Source organism: Hippocampus bargibanti, linkage group LG03 (assembly GCF_051943395.1).
Source record: "Hippocampus bargibanti isolate YZ-2025 linkage group LG03, ASM5194339v1, whole genome shotgun sequence".
In the NCBI taxonomy this organism is placed as follows: domain Eukaryota; kingdom Metazoa; phylum Chordata; class Actinopteri; order Syngnathiformes; family Syngnathidae; genus Hippocampus; species Hippocampus bargibanti.
In genome coordinates, this window is record NC_142736.1 from 763,454 (window position 1) to 791,095 (window position 27,642).

At 40.1% G+C, this 27,642-nt stretch overlaps 1 protein-coding gene across 2 annotated transcripts in view; it reads left to right on the forward strand.

Moving 5' to 3' along the window:
• The window catches only part of ankrd11 (ankyrin repeat domain 11), an 88,935-nt gene that overhangs the window by 38,296 nt on the left and 22,997 nt on the right, over nucleotides 1-27,642 (forward strand). For both annotated transcript variants that reach the window (XM_088991417.1, XM_088991416.1), the window contains exons 3-4: nucleotides 24,992-25,137; nucleotides 26,795-26,927. In XM_088991417.1, coding sequence (XP_088847543.1) covers nucleotides 25,051-25,137; nucleotides 26,795-26,927 — 220 coding nt within the window. In that variant the 5' untranslated portion in view covers nucleotides 24,992-25,050. The remainder of the gene's footprint in view (nucleotides 1-24,991; nucleotides 25,138-26,794; nucleotides 26,928-27,642) is intronic.

Genomic DNA, 27,642 nt, shown 5'->3' on the forward strand with positions numbered 1-27,642 from the left:
TAGTGAGACCCGGCAGGGGAGTGAGCAGCTAAATATAGAAGCGTGCACCCGAGTGGTGCTGATGTCACAGGCCGGAGAGGAGTGGAAAGGCAAATGGGCTCGACGCAACTTTTACAGGTGACTCGCTCAGTAAAGCTCTGTTTCGCAGATTCTTCTGAATGATCTGACATTGGATTGGATGTACCTTTATGAGTCTCGCAGTGGAAAAAATGGACATTTCACAGCAGCAAAGTTAGGAAAGAAAGACGAAAGGAAACAAAGAAGTAGAAAAACAAAATACAGGAGCTTGCGGCAGCCATGTTGAAGTCAAAAAAAAAAACAAAAAAAATATGACGACACAGAGTCATTCATTCTTTAGCACTTTCTGTACCCTCTTACATGAAGCAGTTCTACATGAAACGGGACGTCCCGGTGGAATGTGCACGTCTACTACAAGCTAAACGTTGAACGCAAACACGAAGCTGTAGCATCCATTGATGAAAAGAGGCGTTCTCACGTCTCCTTTCCCACGTAAATCCTCTTCAATTCCAAGCCGCGACGACAACAGCACCAACCTTCCCACTCAAAAAAGCAGGGGCTGTGAAAATGCTTTTAAAATGCTGTCAAAATGTTTTTTTTATTTTTTTTAAGGGGGGGGGGGGCTTTTTCATCTTGTGCATTTTCTGGCACGCTACATTAGGAGTTCAGACGGCTCGAATTGATACGGGAGGACTTCTTGAATCGATTGCAAACATGTATGCTTTCCTCTTCACAACTATTTGAATCATATTCATAACTGGATGAGTAACAAGAAAGCATTTTCTCCGAATCTGAAGCCATTGTTTTGATTCTGGAGCTAGGCAGTTTGTGAAGGAGTATCCTGGCGTGACGTCACGAACAAGGGGGCAGGACTTTCTTAATCTCCCCAGTTTCGAGTTTATTTATGGCAGTTTTGGTACACTTGAAGTCATTTTTATTGTTGTTTTGCATTTGACTCAAAATATCAGCCTGCGTGTTTTGGCTATTTTAGATGCTATCAAACGTTTTTCTGATGTCAATTAGGAAACCAAAAAAATGATGTCGGTTGTCCTTCAAGCATGGATTAGGGTTTTTAATGAGTGCTACGGTTTCAAGCCTCGGTTATCGTGTCAAAATATGGTTTCAACTCAGTGAGGGTCTCAATCTTTTAAATAAAAATTCACAGACCTTTTAAATAAAAGATTCAGGTTCCAATCTTATTTATCAAGATAGGGTGAGGGTTTTAAATTAGGGTTTAGTTACAGTTTCAATCCATGTTGTATTTTCAAAAAGTGAATGTTTGGGTTTCAAATAAAGTTTGTATTTCAAGCCAGTGTTGGTCTTGCATAAGACAGTTACAGTTTGATACAAAGTTTGGAATTTTAATTTGGGTTTGGGGCTTTAGACGAGGCTTTCAAGACTGCTTTAGGGTTTGAAATAAGTCATAAGTAAGAAATAAGTAATAATATCATTGGAACACGAGTTGAGATGCACCATCTTAGAAATTCAAGGGTGGTACTCCCAAAACAAGTAGGCCGCGTTTTGTTTGGATTTTTCAAAGGAAAATGAATGGTGCGTGTATTGTCTGAAGTGACGTGACAGCCCTTACCGACTTGCCTACTTTCCACTGAGGCTTTGGCTTGAGCCTTTGCGCTTATAGCCTTGGTGCGCGCCAGCCGCAGAAGTAATATCTGCGGCGAATGCCTCGTCTGGCTTTGGGGGTTCCACAAAAATCAGGCGCCGCGTCCAAACTGCAGACGTTGCTACATCTGCGCTCATGTCACGCTCGTGATTTTCAGCCGCTGTCCATGCATTGCGTCGTGTAAACGGATTATGCTGGATTCATACCTGTATCTATTACCTGTGTCTATTAGCGAGCTAGCTTTATATCTATTTGAGTTACTTCTGGGTTGAGTGAACGCTAGCGCGTGTGGCTGCCGCTGCTCACCCGCAGGAAAAATATCCTGTGACTGTAAAGTGTCTTTGAGAGTTTTGTGATGGTCGCTGATGGCTTGACGGAGTGACCGGTTTCATCAGCATGAAACACTTGATGGGAACGTAGCTTTCTTCTTTCACCATCTTGAGGAATGATCCCTTGTAGGTGCTTTCTCTGTGATAATTTTACCTAGTTCCTCATCAATTGTGTTCCGTTTATCTGGGTTGATAGCTTTTTGCATCAAGTGCAGAGATGGCTTGTGCGGGTTGTTTGTAGAGCGTGATTGATGGGATATTTTAACCTTGCAGTCTACATTCTGCCTTTGAACTATCAAAGTCGAAAGGAGTCCAAATGTCAGTTTTCTATCCATTTTATAACTCTCTCTCTCTCTCACTGTCGTCTGCCTGTCTCTTTAATGTTTAAACCACCTCCACTCACTGCTGCGTTCTTGACCAATCACATGGCTTTAACCGAAGACCGGGGCGGGGAATAGAGGACAAAAACAGTCGGCTGCCATTTTCTTGTTAGAATGGGCTCGTTCGCGAATGACACAAAATTGTGTCGGTCCGTATGTATAATTAAAAAAAGTAGTTTGTATGCCAAGGTAAAATGTTCATAAATTTAACGTTCGTAAACCGAAACGTTCGTAAACCAAAGTATCATGTATCTAAAACCGTTTGTCATCTTTACAATATGAACAAAAAAATGCGCAATGCACTTCAGTCCGCCGCATTAGCATTAGCATGCACGCACACGCATACATTCACTTGTTGTGAGCACCGCTGCTCTGGCGCGCCGAGGATTGATGATGGCCACTCGGAGCAACTTGCCGACCTATACGAGCGAGCGAGACTTAATTGATTGTATTATTTTTGTAGCACGCAGTTGCGCTTTCATTTTCCAGAGGAGAGACCTCAGCGCTGCCATTTGTATGCGCTAGTTTTTAGCCTGCCGCCAGACTTTAATTGCCGTGGTGGTGCAGCTGTGGCGCAGAGCGTCTTCTTGTCATATTGATCGCTGAGCCTTCAGGATTCTTAACATACCAAATACCGGCTAGACTCATGAGGTGTCTTATGTCACTCACGTTAAGTCATCTCGCTGTTTATGCAGTGATACCTTGGCTTACCAACTTAATTGGTTCCCAGAAAGTGTGTGTAAGGTCAAACGTTCGTCTGCCAAACATTTATTTCCCATAAGAAATCATTAAAAATGAGAATAATGCGTTCCCAGGTCCCCATAAAACATAATTTTCTACTAAATAAGTCTTAAAACTACACAAAATACAGTGTTACATCAGTTTACAAACTTAATTGGTTCCAAGATAGTGTGTTTAAGGTGAAAAGTTTGCCTGTCAAACATTTATTTCCCATAAGAAACCATTAAAAATGAGAATAATCCATTCCCAGGTCCCCATAAAACATACTTTTCTACTAAATAAGCCTTAAAACTACACAAAATACAGTGATGATTCAGTTTACAAACTTAATCGGTTCCAAGAAAGTGTCTGTAAGGTGAAAAGTGCGTCTGCCAAACATTTATGTCCCATAAGAAACCATTCAAATGAGAATAATCCGTTCCCAGGTCCCCATAAAACATAATTTTCTACTAAATAAGCTTTAAAACTAAACAAAATATTCCTTATTTTATGTATCATAAAATTGCTATGGTATTATACTGAAATAAATAAACTGTACTGTATACTAAAGTTGTTTTATTGACCTTTGTGATGGTCGTTGATGGCTTGATGGAATGGGCATTAAACAGCAGCATTTGACACTTGATGAGGAACAATCTTGAGGAATGATTGTTAGGGTTAAACCCAAAACATTGCAAACTAATTTACGACTATAATGTGACTACATGATATACAGTTTTACTCCAACAATGATCCCTTGTAGGTGCTTTCTCTGCGATCATTTTACCTTGTTCCTCATCAATTGTGTTCTTTTTAGCTGGGTTGATACAGTACAGTTTATTTCTTTAAGTATAATACCGTAGCACATTTATTGTACGTAAAATAGGGTATATTTTGTGTAGTTTTAAGGTTTAGAAAATTAGAAAGTAGCAAATGATGTTTTATGGAGACCTGGGAACGGATTATTCTCATTTTAATGGTTTCCGATGGGAATTTATTTTTTGGGATACACACTTTTCACCTTACACTCTGTCTGAGAACCAATTAAGATTGTAAGCCAAGGTATCACTGTAGTTTAATCGGCGAGCCGAATGCAATCATCAAAAGGGCCGTATATGGCTCGCGAGCCACAGGTTGCCCACCCCTGGGCCGGAATATCGGCGAAAGAGAAATACTGCCATGTTGAGTGGAGAGAAAGCGGCGTCGTGTCTGCTGACGAGTAAACTGGCAAACCGAGCGTGAATGAAAAAGCCTTTGTGTTGGTAATAAGAGCTCTGGCGGGAATCCAACAGCTCTGACTCGTGTCGGATTAGACTCGGGACAATCGGGAGCGCCGGATCAAAACGAGGGGGCAGGAACACCGGGGTCATTCTGCTCGCAAGGATGCCATCTGCCCTGCCGCAGTCTGGGGGGAGGGGAGAGCCAGAGGAATGGGAGGTGGCGTCGATGGGGGGGGCTCGCTAACTCTGTATGCAGCTCAAGCTTCGCTTTACTTTGCAGCAGCTGTATTTTTCTGTCGGATCAGGCGTGCGCACGTGGAGAGATGAGAAAACCTCATTGGATTGGATTAGATGTACCTTTATTCGTCTGGCGGTGGAGAAATGGACATTTCACAGCAGCAAAGTGATGAAAGGAAGGAGGAAAGGATTGAAAGAAGTAGAAAAAACAAAAGACAGGCAGGAGCTGCTGGAAAGGCAGCCACCCTCGGGGCCGGCCATCTTGTCAAAAGGACAAAATAACGAAATAACTAATGATAATAATAATGATAATAAAGATAATAATATAATACAGTAAAGTCTCGTTATATCGATATTCAAGGGAGTCCGAAAATCGATATAACGATATACTGTATATAATACTATCGATATATCCGACCCTGTTTGCATGTAATTTCTCCGTGATGAAAGCATAAGAAAAGTATCGAATAACCGGGGACTATCGATACCCTCCCATATCGAAGTAACGAGACTAACGAAATTACTGTAATAATAATATTGATACTAATAATAATAATAATGATGATACTAATAAAAAACAACAATATTAATAATAACAACACATTTGATTTATAAGCGCCTTTCAAAATTCTCAAGGTCACTTTACGCTCACGCTACACTGTACGCTCTTTGTGACATGAAGCAGTTCAAGATGAAAGAGGAGCATCCTTTTCAGCAGTGGATCAGCGACATCATTGCCGAATGTGCACGTCTGCTACAGGCTAAATGTTGAAAGCAAACACGTGGAGTGACTGCCTTTACAACAGCGCCTGTATTTAGTTGTTTTTTTCTACTTCTTTCTTTCCTTTCATCTTCATTTCATCACTTTGCTGCTGTGAAATGTACATTTCTCCACCGCCAATCCAATGACGGCCAAAGAAACCTTTTCATCGATGGATCACTCGTGTACGACTGAGAGCCTCGACAGATGTCCATTTTGAGTATTACGCAAGGTTCTCTGTGGCTCATTTGGACACGAGTGTCCCTGTCTCCATTTGATCACACATCGTCCATATTTGTCTCGAACCCAACGACCCCTCTTGCAAGCGAGCGAGCAAGCAAGCACTTAGCTATGAGGCGGCGGTCCATTTGGTGCCCCTCCCCCGCCCATTTGTGCTTTCAGAAATTCAATGTGTCCACCGGAGGGAGAAGGGATGGTGGGGGGGGGGCTGCGTTAGGCTTTGCTTCTAGCCTCGATGCGACGTGGGCAAATCTGAGGCCTCACCTGACCTATTTTTTTATGTTTATTTTTTACAGCTTGACGCCCTTTTAGCTCAAAACGGGACCGTGAAGCTCGTTTTGTTTTTAGCCACCGGTGTTAGCGAACGTGGTTGTTTCATGTTGTGGTGGCGTGGGACAACAGATGGTCTAATTTGAGACTACAGTCCTCAAAATGGGCAAAGAAGCTATCAAGCCAGCAGCTAAACAGGACACAATTGATGAGGAACAAGGTAAAATGATGGCACAGAAAGCACCTACAAGGGATCATTCCTTCACGATGCTAAAAGAAGAAGGCTACGTTCCTCAACAAGTGTTTAAAGAGTTTTCAAAGGCGCTTATAAATGGAATGTATTATTATTATTATTATTTCTTCTTCTTTTTTCTTTTTCTTCTTTTTCGTCTTTTCTTCTTCCCTTTCTTCTTCTTTTTCTTTTTCTTTCTTCTTTTTCGTCTTCTTTACTTCCATTTTCTTTTTCTTCATCTTTTTCTTTTCTTCTTTTTCTTCTTTTTTCTTCTTCTTCATCTTCCTTTTTTTCTTCTTTTTTCTTTTTTCTTTCTTCTTCTTCTTCTTCGTCTTCTTCTTCTTCTTCTTCTTATTATTATTATTATTATTATTATTATTATTATTATTATTAAAACATGTGGCTCTTTGTCTCTGACTGGAAAGGCACTTATAAATGAAATGTATTACGATTTTTCTTTTGTCTTCTTCTTTTTCTTCTTCCTTTTTTGTCTTCTTCTTTTTCTTCTTCCTTTTCTTCTTCTTATTATTTGGCACTTATAAATGGAATGTATTATTATTATTTATTTTTCTTTTTTTTTCTTCTTCTTCTTCTTCTTCTTCTTCTTCTTCTTCTTCTTATTATTATTATTATTATTATTATTATTATTGTTATTATAATTCTAATTAAAAAGTGTGTCTGTTAGTCTCTGACTGGTTGTCCACCCGTGTCGTAGTAGTTTGTGGGTGGGGGAGGGTCTTGAAAAAAAAGCGCATACACAGAAGAGGCCTCGAGGCTTGGCTGATGTCATGTGAAACATTATCGGCGCTGTATGCTAACGCTGGTGTGTTCATATGCGCGCGTGCATTAGCAGTCAGGGCCAACCTGCTGGCTCTCATCAATAATGTAGCCGTCCTGCCTTTCTGTGCATCTCTCGTCGCTAAGCTAAGCGCCCACCCTGCAGTCTCATCTGTTCCTCCTCGTCTCTGGCTTTACCGCCGCACCCTTGGTTCCATATTGGACCCTTGCTTCCATATTGGACCGGTGTTACCATTGAATCATGTCACTACCTCGCTCTTGTGATTTCTTCCAATCTGCGCGGATGGGCGTTTCCTCTCATTTAGCTCTTTTAGCTCATTTAGCTCCCGTGACTGCAGTCACTGCCATTCATTCGGCAATTGAAAAATATGACGTAGAGCGCCATTTGCGAATTGTTTTTTTAATGCTTGGGTGCCAATAAAGCGCAGCCCGTGGCCTCTGGCGATGTTAGGGGGCAGCATTAAAAATGTTTGGATGAGCACATTTTGTTGTTGTTGTGGCAAAATAACAACCAAAAATGCTATAGCTATCGAGCTGGCTAGCTATCTGAGTGGCTATCAATTAGCTATATAGCTATATCACTATCTATCTAGCTAGCTATCTCTCTCTCTCTTGTTTCTATTTATAATTGTATTTTATTGATTATAGTATCTATGCTTGTCTGTGACTCTAAATTGTCCTTGAGAGCTTTGAAAGGCGCTTAAAATGTAATTTATTATTATTATTATTATTATTATCATTTATTATCTCTTAACTCGTTAGCTTTCTATTTATTGAGTTACTTCCTGTTAGCTGTATAGCCATCTAGCCAACTATCTATCTAGCTAGCAAGCTATTGGCTATCTCTTAGCTAACTAGCTTTCTATCTATTTGAGTTACTTCCTGTTAGCAATATAGCTGTATAGCCATCTAGCCAACTATCTAGCTAGCTATCTATTGGCTATCTCTTAGCTAGCTAGCTTTCTATCTATTTGAGTTACTTCCTGTTAGCAATATAGCTGTATAGCCATCAATCTATCTAGCTATCTATATAGCTATTTATTGGCTATCTCTTAGCTAGCTAGCTTTCTACCTGAGTTAATTCCTGTTAGCTATATAGCTGTATAGTCATCTATCTAGCCATATCGCTATCTATTGGCTATCTCTTAGCTAGCTAGCTTTCCATCTACTTCAGAAACTTCCTTGTAGCCATATAGCTGTATAGTCATCCATTTAGATATCTAGCTAGCTATTTATTGATTATTACACAATTTAAAAAAATTCTAATCAGGTAAAACTGAAAAGTGTTAAAGGTTATTTGTCAATCCCGAAGCTATCGATGAGAAGGTTTCTTCAGCCGTCATCTGTACAAAAGTGAAGGTTTCGGACGTTTCGCCTCCTATCCAAGAGGCTTCGTCAGCGAACTAAAGTCTGACTGGTCGTATCGGCCCCATTTATATATCCCTAATGTCCAGACCTGGTGGCGCCGGACACAGCTATGATAGGTCCCTACTCTCAGGTTGGGGGGGGGCGCGGGACCCCCCCCTGTGGCCCCACTGATTGTTCCTACATTCCTGACTAACGATTGGCCTATTACACCCACACCCCCCGGTATCACCTCATCAGCATAACGACCCTCATCAGCATTGCGAAAGTTGCCTAACCTGTTTTGCCTGAGCAGGCTATTGTATGAACGATCCAAATTGAACCTCACACCACCAGACCGGTTTAATGAAGGATTTTGTTGTTTTATAAGAATCGCCTCTTTTACCCCCCTTTCAAACCATCTATGTTCTTTCGCTAAGATTTTAACCTCATTGTCGTCAAATGAGTGGTTGCTAGCTTTTAGGTGCAAATGTACTGCCGATTGAGGCCCACTAGTATTATCCCTGCGATGTTGATAAAGTCTTTTTTTGAGAATTTGTTTCATCTCCCCAATGTACTGCTCTTTACAATTTTCATTCTTACAATGTATGGAATAAACTACATTACTTTGTTTTTCATTTGGTAGCCTATCTTTTGGATGCACTAATTTTTGCCTTAACGTGTTTATCGGTTTGAAATAAGTAGGAATTTTATGTTGCCAAAGGACTCTTTGTAATTTTTCAGAAACTCCTGCAATGTACGGTACTGCTACTCCTCTCCTTTTAGAATCTTGAGAATTATTGGTTTCGTTCGCTATTCTTTCTTTCTGACATTTGTTGAATGACCACTGAGGGTACCCACAGTTAGTGAGTGCTCTCCTGATATGTTTTGACTCCTTTTCTCTTCTCCTTCAACGCTTGTTGGTATTAGTTTAGCCCAATGCTGGAGGGTTCTGATAACTCCTACTTTGTGTTGTAAAGGGTGGTTAGAGTCAAAAAGTAAGTATTGGTCAGTGTGCGTAGCCTTCCTAAAGACTTCTGTTTTTAGCGCTCTGTCCTCTTTTATAATTACTTTACAATCCAAGAAGGCTAGTTGGTTCTCTTGAATGTCCTCACGAGTAAATTTAATGTTGAAGTCTACAGAGTTGAGATGATCTGTGAAGGATTGAATTTCTTGTTTCTTAATTATGACAAAAGTATCGTCCACATATCTAAACCAGTGTCTAGGTTTTGTCCCTGGGAAGGATGTGAGGGCCTGTTTCTCCATCTCTTCCATGTAAAGATTAGCCACTATGGGTGAAACTGGTGAGCCCATAGCACAACCATGGATTTGTTTATAAAATTTTTCCCGAAATTGAAAATACGTAGTATTAAGGCAGATTTCTAATAATTGGCAGATGTGATCCGGTTTCAGTTTGGTTCTTTCATGCAGAGAAACATCCGCCAGCAGCCTCGTCCTCACCACTGAGACTGCTGCTGGGGTTGGGACAGATGTAAAGAGAGAAGTCACATCGTATGATGCCAAAGTTTCCTCAGGTTCCAATATGAGGTCTTTGATCCTCTCTACAAACCCTGTGGTGTTCTCTACGTGGTATTCTGTGTTACCAACCAACGGAGCTAAAATAGTTTTTAAATATTTGGCTACATTGTATGTAGAGGAGTCAATGCTACAAACAATGGGTCGGAGGGGGAACCCTTCTTTATGTATTTTTGGCAGGCCATAGATACATGGCGTGGCCTCTCCCGGGTATAATCTAAAATACATCTGTTTGTCTATATGTTTTCCTTTCTCTAGCTTTTGGAGACAGTCAATCATTTCTTTCTTGTATCTATTGGAAGGGTCCCTTTTTAGTTGCTCATACGTGTTAGAATCACTGATTAACCTATTTATTTTGTCTTCATAATCCAATGTGTTGAGCAGCACTGTGCATCTGCCCTTGTCTGCTGGCAAAATAGTAATATTTTTGTCTTTTTGTAGAGTAGTTAACGCCTTTCTCTCTTCTAATGTTATGTTGGACGGAGGAAGTTTGGCACTACTGAGAAGAGCTGATATTTTAATGCGTAGATCATCTGCCTCTGCATACGAAAGTTTGTTATTTTTAATAGCCGATTCAGTAGCTGTGATATAATCTATTGTAGGTATAGTTTTAGGAGTCACTGAGAAATTTAAACCTTTGGTAAGTACCGCCTTTTCTGTCTCTGAGAGATCTCTGTCTGACAAATTTTTGATCCAATTCTCCCTTGCAACCTGTTCATACCTAATTTTACGCGTGTTTACCAGTAGCTGAGATTGTTTCAGTAAAAGTAATTTTTGAAATTTACCCTTTTGTCTCTCTTTGGTTTTGCTGTGGTGCCTCATATAACCGGATTTAGTAAATTCACACACTTCCTGATAGATTTTGTGGGTAAGATTAGTTTGTAATCGCTGATAATAAGTTTCTATTTCTGACTGTTTGTTTTTTATCTCTATGTTAAGTCTCCTAATTCGCAAATTTAAAATTTTCCTAGTATAATTTTGTTGCATTTTATCGGCTAAGTATCCGGGTTCCAGGGGTGCTTGCTTCAAGCATTTAGGAATTAACCGGCTCTGTCTACATCTAAGATTGAATCTGAGGTGGTTCTTCTTCCCTTCTATTGCTTCCATCCCGAAGCTACATCCTCCATTTTGTCAATCCGGAAGCTACATCCTCCATTTTGTCAATCCGTGAGCCACATCCTCCATTTTGTCAATCCAGAAGCACCAACGGAAAACGCTTTCTATCTATTTGACTTACTTCATGTTAGCTATATAGATGTATAGCCATCTAGCTCGCTATCTATTGATTACCTCTTAGCTAGCTAGCTTTTAATCTATTTGATATACTTAGAGGTTGAGTGAACGCTGGCGCGTGTGGCTGCCGCGACTTACCCACAGAAAAACGTATCCTGTGACCTTGAGTGTTTTGAAAGGCGCTTATAAATGACCTGTATTATTATGATTATGATTATAATTATGAAATGGTTGAGGCGGCGGGTGTATACCGCCGTGACTTTGAACCCACCGACTGGAGACATGCTAGTTATTGGTCGGACTGCGTTTTGCCTTCCCTTCTATTGCTTCCATTAAGCTCTTCTTGGGTCCCTTCCTCGCTTGCAGCCTTCCACAGCCAAGGTTCTCGTAAAGCCAAGTAAACACTGATATGCGGAAGAACTCTCTTGTAACCCCACCCCCGCCCGCTCTCACACACGCTCTCTCACACACACACACATGCTCCACGCCGCCGCCTATGTAGGTCATCATGACTCATTCCTTTCTGCTTCAAAAGCCTGCTCGGTTTCTCTCTCTCCAGCCCCCCTTTCGCGTTCGTTGCGGTGGAAGGGAAATGTGCATTGGAATGGGCTAGCGGGGGCTAGCGGGGGTGCTTCCCATTGCTGTAAAACAAACATTTCACCCGCTGGATGTAAAACTGTACAGTACAGTATGACCACGGTTTACCAACCCCTTGGCTTTACGAACTATCGGTCATAGCAGAGTCCGGCCGGCACTGCCACGTCCGGACACTAGTGATATATTTTGGGCCGAAAGTTTGCTGACGAAGCATTTCGGATAAGAAGTGAAACGTCCGACACGTCGTACGGTGTGCGTGTGTGCGTGTGTATGGCTCTCCCTGACAAAATATTTCTAAATATTTTGCTTTTACGGCTCTTTGATTCTTGTATAAAAGTTTTCCGCCCCCCGCACTCTAGCGTCAACATATCTTTTGACGACAATCTCACAATACAGACAAAACATCCTAAAAAGCCGCAGTATGCCTCATGTGTCCTTTTGTCCTCGTCTCTGGTGCTGCGTTCATTTTGTTCGGACCTTGGGTGTGGAGAAAGGAGTACCCGGGGCCTTTTTTTTCCTAACGAGTCAATGAACCGGACCTAAAAGAGGGGGAGGGAGAGTGAACAAAACTAATAATACAATGCTTGTCAACCCTTCCCCCAGTGCATGTTGAAACTGCACCGGTATTACATCACATGCATGTTTACAATTGAAAGAAGGTCCTTTTGGGCTGTTGTTGGGCAACCACGACACGAACTTAAAGGGACAACCGACACCTCCCGACAACTTGGGTCCATAATTTGCAAAATCACTTCAAATGAATTCTACTGAGCGTATTTGACAAAGATTCCACCGCATATTAAAGCTATATTTGACCTTTTAAGACTCGCGCTGAATATTCAGGAAGTCTTGTTTTTGAGTTGGTGACGAGTCCGTACATGACGTCACTGAAGGAACGCCCCTGACCGAGAAAGCGACACACAATGCATTTTGGGTACTTTGTTTGCTCTGAAAATTTCATGTTGATGGCGAAATTAGAAGGAGAACACATAAATAACGCAATGGTGAATCGTTGTGTGTTGCACCAAGACTACTATTTGATACTAGTTGACACAAATTCCCAGCAGACAAATCGGCCCATTTCCAACGTAGCTTGGGCGCCATCTTGTGCATTTTCTGGGACGCTACATTGGAGTCCTGACAACTCAAATTGATACAGAAGGACTTATTTAATCGATTGCAAACATGTATGCTTTCCTCTTCTGAACTATTTGAATCACATTCATAACTGGATGAGTAACAAGATAGCATTTTTCCGAATCTTAACTCTCTGTTTTGATTCTGGAGCAAGGCAGTTTGTGAAGCAGTGATGTCACAAACAAGGGGGTGGGACTTTCTGAAACTCCGATGTCATTTTGAAGTAGTTTTGGGACACTTGAAGTCATTTTTATTGTTTTTGTTTTGCATTTGACAAAAAATATCAGCCTGCGTGTTTTGGCTATTTTAGATGCTTATAAAACGTTTTTCTGATGTCAGTTAGGAAACGAAAAAAATGGTGTCGGTTGTCCTTTAGGAAGATGATCTTGCAAGCAATTTGAAGCAGCACAATAATAGGGAGGGATGCGTGCAAGACGAGACGAGGGGGGGGGGGGGCTGGGTGTGCCGTGGTAAAAAAATGGAAGCTTTGTAGAGGAAACCCGAGTAGGTTGAGTTTTAGTAGGCTTTCACATTCACATTGCTATATCATCTGTCGTTTTTTGTTGTTTTTTTCACCCTAGTTTCAATTCAGCCCTTGTCCTCTAAATTACACCCCTTTGCCGCTACAAATCTGCTTGACGGAGAATAAAAAAAAAAATAGGTACGCAACTTGCCTTGTGCCGTTTTTTTTTTTTTGCAACCATTCATGCAAAAAATGTTTTAGTACAGGTAACAAGACAGTTGGTGCTAGCGCTTAAATTAGCCTTGTATGCTAGCTCGGACTCTGGCTGAGCCTTTTTTGGAGGCGTTTTTTTTTTTGTCTGTGATGAATATTGTAGTGAATCTAGTTGTTTATGTAACCTGCGTTGATGATCGTGTAATGTAGTTTTCCGTTGGTGCTAGCCAGCTCGACAGTTTACAGCCAGTCAGCTAGACAGCTAATAGCTAGTCAGCTAGCTAATGGATAGCTAATAGCTAACCGATAGATAGGCAGATAGCCAACAGCTAGTCAGCTAGACATTTTACAGCTAGACAAATAATAGCTAGCTAGCGAGCTAATAGATAGCAAATAAATAGTTAATAGATAGCCAGCTAGCCAGTTTACAACCAGTCAGGTAGAAACCTAATAACTAGCTAGCTAACTAATAGACAGCAAATAAATAGTTAATAGATAGCCAATAAATAGTTCATAGATAGCCGATAGATAGGCAGATAGCCAACAGCTAGTCAGCTAGACATTTTACAGCTAGACAAATAATAGTTAGCTAGCGAGCTAATAGATAGCAAATAAATAGTTAATAGATAGCCAGCTAGCCAGTTTACAACCAGTCAGGTAGAAACCTAATAACTAGCTAGCTAACTAATAGACAGCAAATAAATAGTTAATAGATAGCCAATAAATAGTTCATAGATAGCCAGGTAGCTAATAATTAGCTAGCTTATCGATAGCAAATAAATAGTTAATAGATAGCCAATAAATAGTTCATAGATAGCCAGGTAGCTAATAGTTAGCTAGCTTATCGATAGCAAATAAATAGTTAATAGATAGCCAGCTAGCCAGTTTACACCCAGACAGCTAATAGCTAGCTATCTAGCTAATAGATGGCCAAGAAATAGTCAATAGATAGCCAACAGCTAGCCAGCTAGACAGTTTACAGCCAGTCAGCTAGACAGCTAATAGATAGCCAGAGAGCCAACAGCTAGCCAGCTAGACAGATTACAGCCAATCAGCTAGACAGCTAATAGCTAGCTAGCTAATAGATAGCAAATAAGTAGTTAATAAATAGCCAGCTAGCCAGTTTACAGCCAGTCAACTAGACACCTAATAGCTACCTAGCTAATAGATAGCAAATAAATAGTTAATTGATAGCCAGCCAGCCAGGTTACAGCCAGTCAGCTAGACACCTAATAGCTAGCTATCTAGCTAATAGATGGCCAAGAAATAGTCAATAGATAGCCAGATAGCCAACAGCTAGCCAGCTAGTCAGTTTATTGTTTATTGACTTAGTCAGCTAGACAGAATCAAGATGTATACCTGAAGCTCCCCCTGCGCCATCCTCTTTTCTCACATCCTAAAACAGTTTAGTTTGCGTCACTTTCTGTGTGTGTTGAGGCCGCGCGGATGCTGTTTTGCTTTCAATTGCTAGCATTGCCTGCATCTCTTTTCATTTGGCGTCTCAAATGCGAATGGGAATGCGTCCCCATTTGCCAAATAAAAGCTTCCCTTGAATACCGGAAGACTCGTTCGCCTCAGGGATGGTGCGTGTTCAATTATTACACTTTCCATTGTGGGGGTGGGGAACACACAATGCACACACATACACACACACACACACACACACACTCGCCGTTCATCTTAAAGGACAACCGACACCATTTTTTTGTTTTCTAACTGACATCATCGATGAGAAGGTTTCTTCAGCCGCCGGAATCTGCCCAGTTCCGAACTCATTTTGTGCCAGTTTTGGGACACTTGAAGTCACCACCTGAAATAAAGAACAGAAGATTTGAAAACGTCTGTGTAAGCTCTCAGTAGTACAGGAGTGGTCCATCGATGAAAAGGTTTCTTCAGCCGTCATCTGTACTTCTTTCAAGGTGTCGGACGTTTCGCTTCTTATCCAAGAAACTTCGTCAGCAAACTAACTCATTAAAATGTTTTAATTAAAAAAAAATAGAATGGCTTCTCGTTCGATGATAATACAATATTGATGCTTAGTGTAATTTATAACAGACGGACGCTAGCTAAAGTAAAAGCTAGCTCGCTTTCTATCCAAGTTACCTTCAGAGTTTTGAAAGGCGCTTATAAATTAAATGTATTATTATTATTATTATTAGCTATCTATTAGCTGTTTATTAGCTAGCTAGCGTTCTATCTGAGTTACTTCCGGGTTGAGTGAAGGCATAGCTAGCTATCTGTTGGCTATCTATTAGCTAGCTAGCTTTCTAGCCTAGTTACTTAGCTATCAAATTAGCCGTCTATTAGCTAGCTAGCTTTCTATCTGAGTTACTTCCGGGTTGAGTGTAGGCATAGCTAGCTATCTGTTAGCTATCTATTAGCTAGCTAGATTTCTAGCCGAGTTACTTAGCTATCAAATTAGCCGTCTATTAGCTAGCTAGCTTTCTATCTGAGTTACTTTCGGGTTGAGTGAAGGCCTAGCTAGCTATCTGTTAGCTATCTATTAGCTAGCTAGCTTTCTAGCCGAGTTACTTAGCTATCAAATTAACTGTCTATTAGCACACTTGAAGTCATTTTTATTGGTGTTTTGACTCAAAATATCAGCCTGTGTGTTTTGGCTATTTGAGATGCTATCAAACGTTTTTCTGATGTCACTTAGCATTTTGTATTGTCGTCACACATGTTCGACCAACTAAGCATATAACAGCATGAAACTTTTGAAATATGATCACTTCTACTCTATCAATTCTCTATCACCTTGTGGAGCAGCTCGGTGTGGCATCACTAAATTCTCTGAGTCGCCCCGAAGGAGGAATAAAAGACCGGTCGCCCCGAACTCTCGACAGCGACCAGTCTTTCATTCCCCCATCTTGCCATCGTCTCCATCTTGGCCTGCCCAGTGATTTATAATTCATCCGGGAGGCTGACTCTCTCCCCCCCCCCCCCCCCCCCCCCTTTGCACCGCGGTGGACACCATTAACATTCTGTTTAGTCCCCGGCTAGCTTGCGCCCACTCGCGCGTAGGCCACTTCGAGCCCGTAAGGATCTGCTTGAAATGTTTGTTTTCCCTCGTTGCGTGCGTGCGTGTGTTGAGAGTCTTTTTCTCTCTTGTAATCAAATTGCCAGTCTGGATGCCTGCTGCTCGTTATCCCGTTCTTCATGTGTGCCCACGCAAGCTCCTCTTCCAACCTTCTGCTTGAAAAAACAAGATATTTGCAAATTGACAAGCATTATCGGAAGAAATATATTGTATCGATTATTCCATTTATCGGTTCATCGAGTGGATTTAAATTAGATCACACACTCCCATTGTCACATTTCAAGTTAAAGGACAACCTACGGACAAGTTGCGTCCATAATTTGTAAAATGACTTCTACGGAGTGTACTTGACAAAGATTCCAGCGCATGTAGCTAGATTTTACCTTTTAAAAGTCACTCTGAATAGTCATGAAGTTTTGTTTTCGAATTGATGATGATGCCCTAAGTGACGTCACGGAGGGAACGCCCCTGATCGAGAAAGTGACACACAATGCATTTTGGGTACTTTTTTTGGTCTGAAAACACCGTATTGATGGCGAAATTAGAAGGAAAACATCAATAAGGCGATGGTGAATCGTTGTGTGTTGCAAGACTACTATTTGATACTACCAATTCCCAGCGGACAAATCAGCCGATTTCAAACGGAGCTTGGGCGCCATCATGTGCATTTTCTGGACGCTACATTGCTGTCATTGACGACTCGAATAAATATGGGAGGAGTCCTTTAATCGATTGCAAACATTTATTCTTTCCTCTTCAGAACTATTTGAATCATATTCATAACTGGATGAGTAACTTGAAAGGATCGTCTCCGAATCTGAACTCTGAAGCCATTTTTTGGATTCTGGAGCAAGGCAGTTTGTGAAGGAGTCTCCTGGCGTGACGTCACGAACAAGGGGGCGGGACTTTCTGAATCTCAGCAGTTCTGAGCTCATTTTGTGCCAGTTTTGGGACACTTGAAGTCATTTTTATTGGTCATTTTTATTTTGCATTTGACTAAAAATATCAGTTTTTTGTTGTGTTTTGGCTATTTTAGATGCTATAAAACATTTTTCTGATGTCAGTTACAAAACAAAAAAATGGTGTCGGTTGTCCTTTAACGCTGGGTGTTAACCTGTTTTAACATCAACGCCCACTTTAGGTCGGCATCATCCAATCAAAATAGCGCTTCCAGCCAACCTAGGTCAGTGTCATCCAATCAAATTTGCGCTTTCCGCAAGCAGGAAATGAATGGCGAAAATATGTGGCTCGCCAGCCATAGGTTGCCGACCTCTGCTGTAAAGTCTGTAAATATATGCAGCAATCACGCAGGAGGAAAAGGCAAAAAAGGCCACCTTGTGTTTTTGCCGTTGTCTTCCCCATCGGTGCTGTGACTCCTCCCCTTTTCCATCCACACCTCATGTCTTTAACCTCTCTCTCAGCGATGAGTACTTTTCTCTCATCTGTTTTTGCCTCTATTCTCAACATCTCTCCCTCGCTCTCGCCAGAGAAACATGTGAGAGCATAAATACACGGTAAGCCTGTTGCCTAGCAACTCAAGGATGAAGACAGAAGCAGACGTATCAGATAAGCTAGTAAAATCGCCCAAGATGAGATGAGGGGAAAACTCACCAAGAAGAGCGAATTCACAACCATTCGCATCATTTCTGGCCCGGGAGTCGTTGACCAAACAATTGTTTACTTTTTGTTACCCTTCCTATGTTGTGACCATTTTGGCCCCTGCTCTCAGGTTGGGGTGAGCAGAGGACTACTCCCTGCAGCTCCACTGATTGTTCCTATAGTTCTGACTAACGACTGGCTTGATTGCCCCACTTCCACCGGTATCACCTCATCAGTATTACTAATCCTATGTTGCCTAAGCAGGCTGTTGTACGAACAATCCAAATGGAACCTCACCCCACCATATCGGTTTAGTGATGGATTTAGCTGTTTTATGAAAATGGCTTCATTGACTCCCCTTTCAAAGCATCTATGTTCTTTCGCTAAGATTTTAACCTCATTGTCGTCAAATGATCGGTCGCTAGCTTTTAGGTGCAATACATATTGATTTATATAGCGCTTTAAAAACAGATGAAGCTGTAACAAAGCGCTTATCATAGACAACTATCATATACAGGGAAAAATAAAGCAGTCACAAAGATAGCAGAAAGCACCAGGGAGTAAAACTAAGTTGAAGTGTGAATCATGCCAAGTCAAAAATGACCAATCCTGAAACAAGACGTGTGAAAGCTAATGAGCCGTGTCCAGGCTAGCTAGCAGTAACTCTGCGGCTGGAATTTTACCAATCGCGAGAAACGGAAAACTATTCGGCAATAAAGATGATTCTGATTCTGATTCTGATAATGCAATCTGCCATTTTGTTGAAAAGTGTGCGACTCTCGCTGAAAACCATTTCTAACTATTCGACTTTTGCTCTTCTGCGCTACAGTACGTACTCTGGTAGTCTGCCACTGTCTTGAGTGAAGTCACCGGCAAAGACGACGTGATTTACCAGACCGGCGAGCAGGCGACGGGCACTTAGGGGGATGAGACGGAACACAATGATGGATGTGTTCGCAAATGGAAATTTGATTCTGACGTCGCAGCCAAATACTTTTCGTTTCATGTCCGTCGCGATGGGCGGGCCTTCACCGCGCTTGTTTGCAGATGGCTTTGCTGTAACGTTGACATACGATTCACTCGGTGTACAGTGATACCTTGGCTTACGAACAGAATTGCTTCCCAGACAGCGTGTGTAAGGTGAAAAGTGTGGATCCCAAAAATTAATTTCCCATAGGAAACCATTAAAATGAGAATAATCCGTTCCCAGGTCCCCATAAAACACAATGTTCAACTAAATAAGCCTTAAAACTACACAATATATACCTTATTTTCTGTATAATAAATGTACTACGGTATTATAATGAAAGAAATAAACTGTACTGTATAATAAAGTGGTTTTATTGACCGTTGTGATGATCCCTTGTAGGTGCTTTCTCTGCGATAATTTTACCTAGTTCAAAGTCAAAGTCAAAGTCAGCTTTATTGTCAAATATGCTAATATGCATGACATACAGCACAGATGAAATTACTATCCTCTCGGACCCAGCATGCAAGGCACTTATAATTAATAATAATAATAATAATAATTATTATTATTATATATTAATAATAATATCTAATTAGTTCCTCATCAATTGTGTTCTGTTGAGCTGGGTTGACAGCTTTTTGCATCAAGTGTACAGATGGCTTGTGCGGGTTATTTGTGGAGCCTGATTGGATTTTGGATTGGATTGGATTTGCCTTTATTCGTCTCGCAGTGGAGACATTTCACAGCAGCAAAGTTATGAAAGTAGAAAAACAAAATACATGAGTTGCTGGAAAGGCAGCCACTCTCGCGGCGCCATCTTGAAGTCAGAAGAACAAAAAAAACATTGTTGGGAATTTTAACCTTGCAGTCTCCACTCTGCCTTTGAACTATCAAAGTTGAAACGAGTCCAAATTTCACTGTTTTGTTGTGCCTTTCTCTTTATTGTTTAAACCACCTCCCCTCACTGCTGCCTTCTTGACCAATCACGTGGCTTTAACCGAAAACTAGGGGCGGGGAATGGAGGACCAAAACAGGCCGGCTGCCATTTTGTTGGGAGAACGGGCTCGTTCGCGAACGACACATCACTCACTGTGGCGCTGCGTGCGAAAAATAGTTTGTACGCCAAGATTCTATTCCCGCGAATTTAACGTTTGTACGCTGAAAAGGTGGTTAGCTAAAATGTTGGTAAGCCGAGGGCCAATCAAGAGGATTGTGATTGTGATGAGAAGAAGGCTCGCCTCTTTCCCAAAGGGCAGACCAAACATGGCTATGTGACACTTTGTGTTCTTTTGCCAAGTGCTTGCGGAGCTTTTGTCGTGTGTTCACGTGTCAGCCTTGGTTTCATTTGTCTGCAAGGGGTCGGCGGTGAAATGGAACGGGCCTGGCCGGCCAGCCGGGTCGAGCGCTGAGCTACGCTGTGGTTGCCAGGATACAGCAGCCTGCTTGACTGCCTTTATTTGCACACCAAACAGCCGAGCTCTCTGCTTCTCTCGTCGCTCTTCAGTTCATTCTCCACACACTGCCACGAGTATTACAAAGTACAAACAAACAGAAATAGCCGTGCGTTTGATTGAATCCTTCATTTGTAGGATATTTGTAGTGTTCGGAATAATAATACATTTCATTCATAAGCGCCTTTCAAAACTCAAGGACATTGTACAGTGAGCAGCGGCAGCCACACGCGCCAGCGTTCACTCAACCCGGAAGTAATGTGGTCATCATAAAAAAAACTACTTGTTTTACCCAATGACACAATTTATAGTAGCGAAATAATCCACATCCAAAATTTTAAAAAAATACCGAAAGAATTATTTGCCAAAATTTTGAACATGAGCAAAATCCCAGAAAAAAAATTGCCAAAATTTTGAAAATTAGAAAAATGCCTGGAAATTATTTGCCAAAATTTTGGAAATTAGACAAATCCCTGAAAAATTATTTGCCAAAATCTTTACAAGTAGAAACATCCCAGAAAAAATGATTTGCCAAAATTTTTAAAATTAAAAAAAATCCCAGAAAATTATTTACCAACATTTTGAAAATTAGAAAAATGCCTGGAAATTATTTGGCAAAATTTAGAAAATTGGAAAAATCCCTGAATAATTCTTTGCCAAAATTTTGAACATTAGAAAAATCCAAGATTTATTTGCCAACATTTTGAAACTTGGAAAAATCCCTGAAAAATAATTTGCCAAAACTTTGAAGATTAGAAAAATGCCTGAAAAGTTATTTGCCAAAATTTTGAAAATTATAAAAATCCCCCCAAAAAATATTTACCAAATTTTTGAAAATTAGAAAAATCCCAGAAAAATAATTTGCCAAAATGTTGACAATCAGAAAAGCCTTAAAAACTACACAAAATCTACCTTATTTTATGTATAATAAATATGCTATGGTATTGTAATTAAGGAAATAAACTGTACTGTATAATAAAGTTATATTTTTTGTGCGCTCTAGATGTAATATGTGGAGGGGATGAGACATTCTTCTAGATCCCCAAATCATAACAGCCCCGAGAGGAAACGGTAACGTCAATAGAAAAAAGACTGAAAACCCGCTAGCTGTTAGCTGTTAGCGATGGTCGTTGTGTGTGTCTAATGACAACTTTGGAAACATAGTGTCACGTGAGTCAACGGGCTACTTATTTATTGTATCATCATTTTACACCCCCCCCCCCCCCCAAATAATAATAATAATTCATTGTAAGCTGCCACTTTTCATTATTTTGAAGATGGTACAGCTGCCAAATAGTATGAGGCGTGCTTGACCGGATGTGACTGGCCGGAGTAAAATGAGTGGTCACTCGCTCAGGTGGACTCTGGGAATGTCAGGCCATAGAAAGATCAAACGTGGGTCAAACGTCATCCATTCGCGTTGACATTGATGATTATTATGTCATAGATTGATAATAGATAGTTAGTTAGCTAACACACTGAATGTCCCTATTAAATAAACAGATAGAAAGCGATAGTAATATCGATCGCTAGCCACTTAGCCACTTTGTGTGTGTTTTTTTTGTTGTTGTTTTGCTTTCAACATTTAGCAAACGTGCACACCTCCACCACGACGTCCCCCATCCACTGGCAACGTCGTCAAAGGCATGGATTTACAACACTGTTGGGGTCATATATACTATCATAATATTGATCATATTGATAATAATAATGATGATCATAATTTGTGTAGGTGAACAGTAATTTGGAATAATAATAATAATGATACTATTGATAATGATGATGATAATAATAATGATGATAATATTGATAATATCGATAATAATAATGATGATAATAATTTGTGTAGGTGAACAGTAATTTGGAATAATAATAATAATGATAATATTGATAATGATGATGATAATAATAACGATGATAATATTGATAATATCGATAATAATAATGATGATCATAATAATGATGATATTTTTTTAGGTGAACAGTAATTTGTAATAATAATAATAATGTTGGTAATGATAATAATAATGATAATGATAACAATGATAATATTGATAATAATAATGATGATAATCATTTTTGTAGGTGAACAGTAATTTGGAATAATAATAATAATAATAATAATAATATTGATGATGATAATAATAATGATAATATTGATAATATCGATAATAATAATGATGATCATAATAATGATGATAATTTTTTAGGTGAACAGTAATTTGTAATAATAATAATAATATTGGTAATGATAATAATAATGATAATGATAACAATGATAATATTGATAATAATAATGATGATAATCATTTTTGTAGGTGAACAGTAATTTGTAATGATAATATTGATAATAATAATTTATAATTTTTGTAGGTGAACAGTAATTTGTAATAATAATAATAATAATGATAATGTTAATGATAATATTGATAATATTAATGGTGATCATAAGAATGATGATAATTTTTGTAGGTGAACAGTAATTTGTAATAATAATGATGATAATGCTAATGATAATGATAATAATTGTTGGAGGTGAACAGTAATTTGTAATAATAATAATAATAATAATCATCATCATCCTAATGATAATGATAATAATATTGCTAACATGAATGATGATGATAATAATACGGACACATTAAGATCAAGCAAATTGAAAATGGAATGCTACTTTTGTTTGGTGCTCCATTTGTTTGTCGGCTCTTCCTCAACTGCTCCTAAAAGGTGTGCTCGGTGCGTGCATGCTGCCGACATGGCCGGCCTCTGCCTGACCGCAGAGGGAGTGGCTCCAGCAAAATGAGATCATGCAACTCGGGAGGGAGGGAGGGTGGGAAGAAGAAGAAGGTGTGGAGGGCACGTGTGGACCAGAGAAACTATGGCGAGAACCCGTTTTCTCCGTTTTCTGCACTTAGCATTTCACTGGCCAAAGGTGATCATCATAATAATACATTACATTTTAAGTGCCTTTCAAAGCTCTCATGGACAAAATCGCTACCTATCTATTTGCTAGCCATTTGATATCTATTAGCTAGCTGGCTATTTATTAGCTATATGGCTATCTAGCTATTTAGCTAACTATTAGCTATCTGTTAGCTAGCTGACTAGCTTTCTATCTATTTGAGTTATTTCCGGGTTGCGTGAACGCTGGCACATGTGGCTGCCGCTGCTCACCTGCAGAAAAACCCATCCAGTGACTGTAAAGTGACCTTGAGAATTTTGAAAGGCGCTTAGAAATTAAATGGATTATTGTTATTTTTGTTATTGTTGTTGTTGTTATTATTGTTGGTGGTCTCTCTTAGCATGTTCCAGCAAAGGGGGTAGCAGTTCAACCTCTGTTAGCGTCTGATGGGTGGCTGGCTTTCTATTTTGACTTGACGGGGGATGGTGGGGTGGTGGTGGTGGGGGGGGGGGTCTGATATAAATAGCAGTCTTTGAATAGGAAGAGAAGGAGTGGGGGGGGGGGGGAGGCCAGATGGAGGCGGCGCCATTGACCATAGGACGGGCCAGTGTCTCTCAACAAACAGAAGGGGAAGAAAAGAAGGAACAGATCCAGCCGCCGTCTCCTCATCTGTTCACTCACTCACTCACTCACTCACTCAGTCACGAGGAGGATTCTGCTGGCTTGAATGCAAGCAAAAGGGATGAAATGAATGGATGATGAATTCATGAGCCTGAGAAAGGAAGCTAACGTCAAGTCAAGATTGTTGTCAAAACACACGCACAAACATTTGTCTCGTATTCATTGAGAAAGATGACAACAAAAGATATTTTTGGATTGAAATTACACTTAACGGAAGATGTTCTCACTTTATTTAGTTTTTCATATTTTCTTTAATTTCGTGAACAAAAATGTGTGTGTGGATGGATTTATTTAAATGTGTATTTATTTATATTTATTTAATATGTATGTATGGACGTATGTACAGTATGGATGTATGTATTTAAATTTATATTTATTTATTTAAATGTATATTTATGTAATATGTATGTATGTACGTATGTATGTACAGTATGTATGTACTGTATGCATGTATGTATGTTTATTTAAATGTGTACTTATATACATGTGTATTTATTTACATGTATTTAATATGTATGTGTATGTATTTGTGTTTATTTGAAAGTGTATTTAATATGTATGTACGTATGCATGTGCGTATGTACGGTATGTATGTATGTATGTATGTATGTACAGTATGTATGTATGTATGTACAGTATATACAGTAGCTATCTATTAGCTATCTAGCTGGCTATCTAATAGCTATCTATTAGCTAGCTTTCTTATTCGCTCTCATAAAAGAAAAAGTACTCCACTCGATAACAAACCACGTCTGCACTCAAAGAAAGTGGGTGTGGGCATCGCAGGGCATCGTCGCGCTGTTCGACCGTGCGGTTTGGTGTTCATCCGCCGAAAACGAGTTTGTCTGCCAAGATAATATTCCCGCCAATGTAATGTTCGTAAGGCGAAAGGTTGGTGAGCTGAAGCGTTGGTAAGGCGAGGCATCACTGTATATGTAAATGTGAAAAGTGGAATGGTCATGTGATTAAACCCCCCCCCCCTCCCCACCATCCTTTCCAGACGGTTGATGACGATGCAATGGCAGCGTGAATGAAGCTTGGCGTGGCGAGAGCTGAACGATGCCCAAAGGTGGGGGTTCTAAAACCCCCCAGCTGGACCACTTCCCACTTAACACCGACATGGTGGAAAAGCAGGGTGGCAAGAAGGTAACCTCATCCAGTTTTCTTTGCTGCACTGTCCATTTCAAATAAAGTTTTCTTTTTTTGAAAAGGGGGATAGAAATGTCAACAACAATGATTAACTCATTCGGTTGCCATCAACACATTTATTCAGGAATTGAAAAGTGTGACGAGGAGCGGCATTCCCAAATTTCTTCGCTTTTGGTGTTTTTCTGCGGGGGATAAAGCGCTGGTCAGATATTTTTTCTGCGGGAGAGCAGCGGCAGCCACACGCGCCAGCGTTCACTCAACCCGGAAGTAACTCAAAAAGATGGAAAGCTAGCTAATAGATACAAGTAATAGTTGACTGGTATGAATACAGAATGATCCGTTTACACGACGCTAGCTCAATAGTTAGCTAATACACTGATTGTCACTATTAATTAAATACACAGACAGAAAGTTAGCTAGCCAGCTAGAAGATAGGCAAAAGATAGGTAGGTTGGGACATAGATCGAATGGTAGATCGTCACTAAAACCCAAACAAATTTGGGAACATATGTTCAATTTCACAGTAAATTCGTGAATGCCCGTTAATGATTTGATCGTCCGCTGAATGGTTTATCAGACGATTTCAAAAAGATATCTGGCAAATATTAGAATTGTAATAAGCCTGACAAAAAAATATCATCTCAGTGTGGACCTCGACGCGTCTACGCAGTGTCAAAAAAAAAAAGTTTCCGTAATCCGACACGTGACACGCTGCTGTTTTCGTAAGAGAAGAACGCTTTGGATACAAGCGGCGGCAGTAGCAACAAGGTGCACTTTTATGCAGGCGTAGATTTACAAGCCTCTGCAAAGGATTGCATCAGACGCTGTCATGGCGGTGTGTGCGTGTGGTGGGGGGGGGGGGGTAGTACACTAAAGCACTCGAGGGCGAATGGAAAGCAAAGTGAAATGAAAAAAAAAAAAAAAAAAAAGGAAAGCAGCCGCTGCTGGAGACCGCAAGGTGTCATATGAAGGCCCGCCGCATCCAGTCACGGCTTTAAAAATAGAAAGCAAAATGGCTTGAAAAATATCTCCCTTCTTAAAGGACAACCGACAGCATTTTTTTTTTTGTTTGTTTCCTCACTGGCATCAGAAAAAAAACGTTTTACAGATTCTAAAATAGCCAAAACATGAAGGCTGATATTTTGAGTCGAATGCAAAACACAAAGAAAAATGTCCCAAAACTGCCACAAAACGCTGCTCAGCCACACAAAGAAAAATGATCATGTGACTGAAAAGTGACCTTGAGAGTTTTGAAAGGCGCTTAGAAATGAAATGTATTATTAGTATTATTACGAGTAGTAGTAGTAGTAGTAGTAGTATTTGTATTATTATTATTAGTAGTAGTTTTAAGTTCAGTAAATATCATCTCTCGAGAGCTAGGTATCTATTACCTAGCTAGTTAGCTAGCTTACTATCTATTTGAGTTACTTCCGGGTTAAACACTGGTGCGTGTGGCTGCTGCTGCTCACCCAGAGAAAAATGTATCCTGCGACTGTAAAGTGACTTTGAGTGTTTGGAAAGGCACTTAGAAGTGAAATGTATGATTATTATTATTATTATTATTATTATTATTATTATTATTATTGTTACTAAAACGTGCAGGTGCGCTGATGTACCCTGACGTCCTTAACAATGTGCTAAATGTCATTGACAGGAAAAAGTGTTGTCAAATAAGACTCCCAAATTGGATCGCAGTGATGGGGTTAAAGAGATGAAAGAAAAGGCATCCAAAAGAAAACTGCCGTTTACAACTGGAGCAAATGGAGACCAGAAAGATTCGGACTCAGGTAAGAGATTATATTACAGATGCATGTTTTTGCAATGTGGGAGGAAAGTGGAATACCCGGAGAAAACCGGAGAGAGAAAAAAAAATATATATATATCTCGTTATATCGATATTCAAGGGAGTAGATAGTTCGATATATCCAATATCTAGACTTTACTAGTTGAAGAAGAAGAAGATAGCTACATAGCATCAGATAGTTAGCTAGATAGTCGAATAACTCAAATAGGTAGAAGGTTAACTTGCTAGCTAATAGATAACTAATAGATAGCTAGCTAGATAGCTAATAGATAACTCATCGATAGTTAGCTAGAGAGTTGAATAACTCAAATAGGTAGAAAGTTAGCTAGCTAGCTAATCGATAACTAATAGATAGCTAGCTAGATTTTTAATTTTTTTTGCTAGCTCTTTAGCATTGATTCTGATTCTTACCGAGAGCTTTTATTATATTCCCACGAGGAGAGTGTGTCCATTCATGGCAAGAACAATAGCTCGGCGGCCTTTTGGGATGCAAACGTCCTGCCAATTGCGCTGCATTGTCATTCAACCCGTGATTGACTTTTTGTGTCACGCCGCGGCAACGCTTGTCCTAGCAGCAAAGTAGCATTGCACGCTTCTATATGTATGTTTCTATCCAATCTCTTTTTGTCTATTTGAGCTTTCCCTTTTGTGGGTTCTCGTTGTCCTTTTCTATCGCCATCTGACATAAATGTCGACAT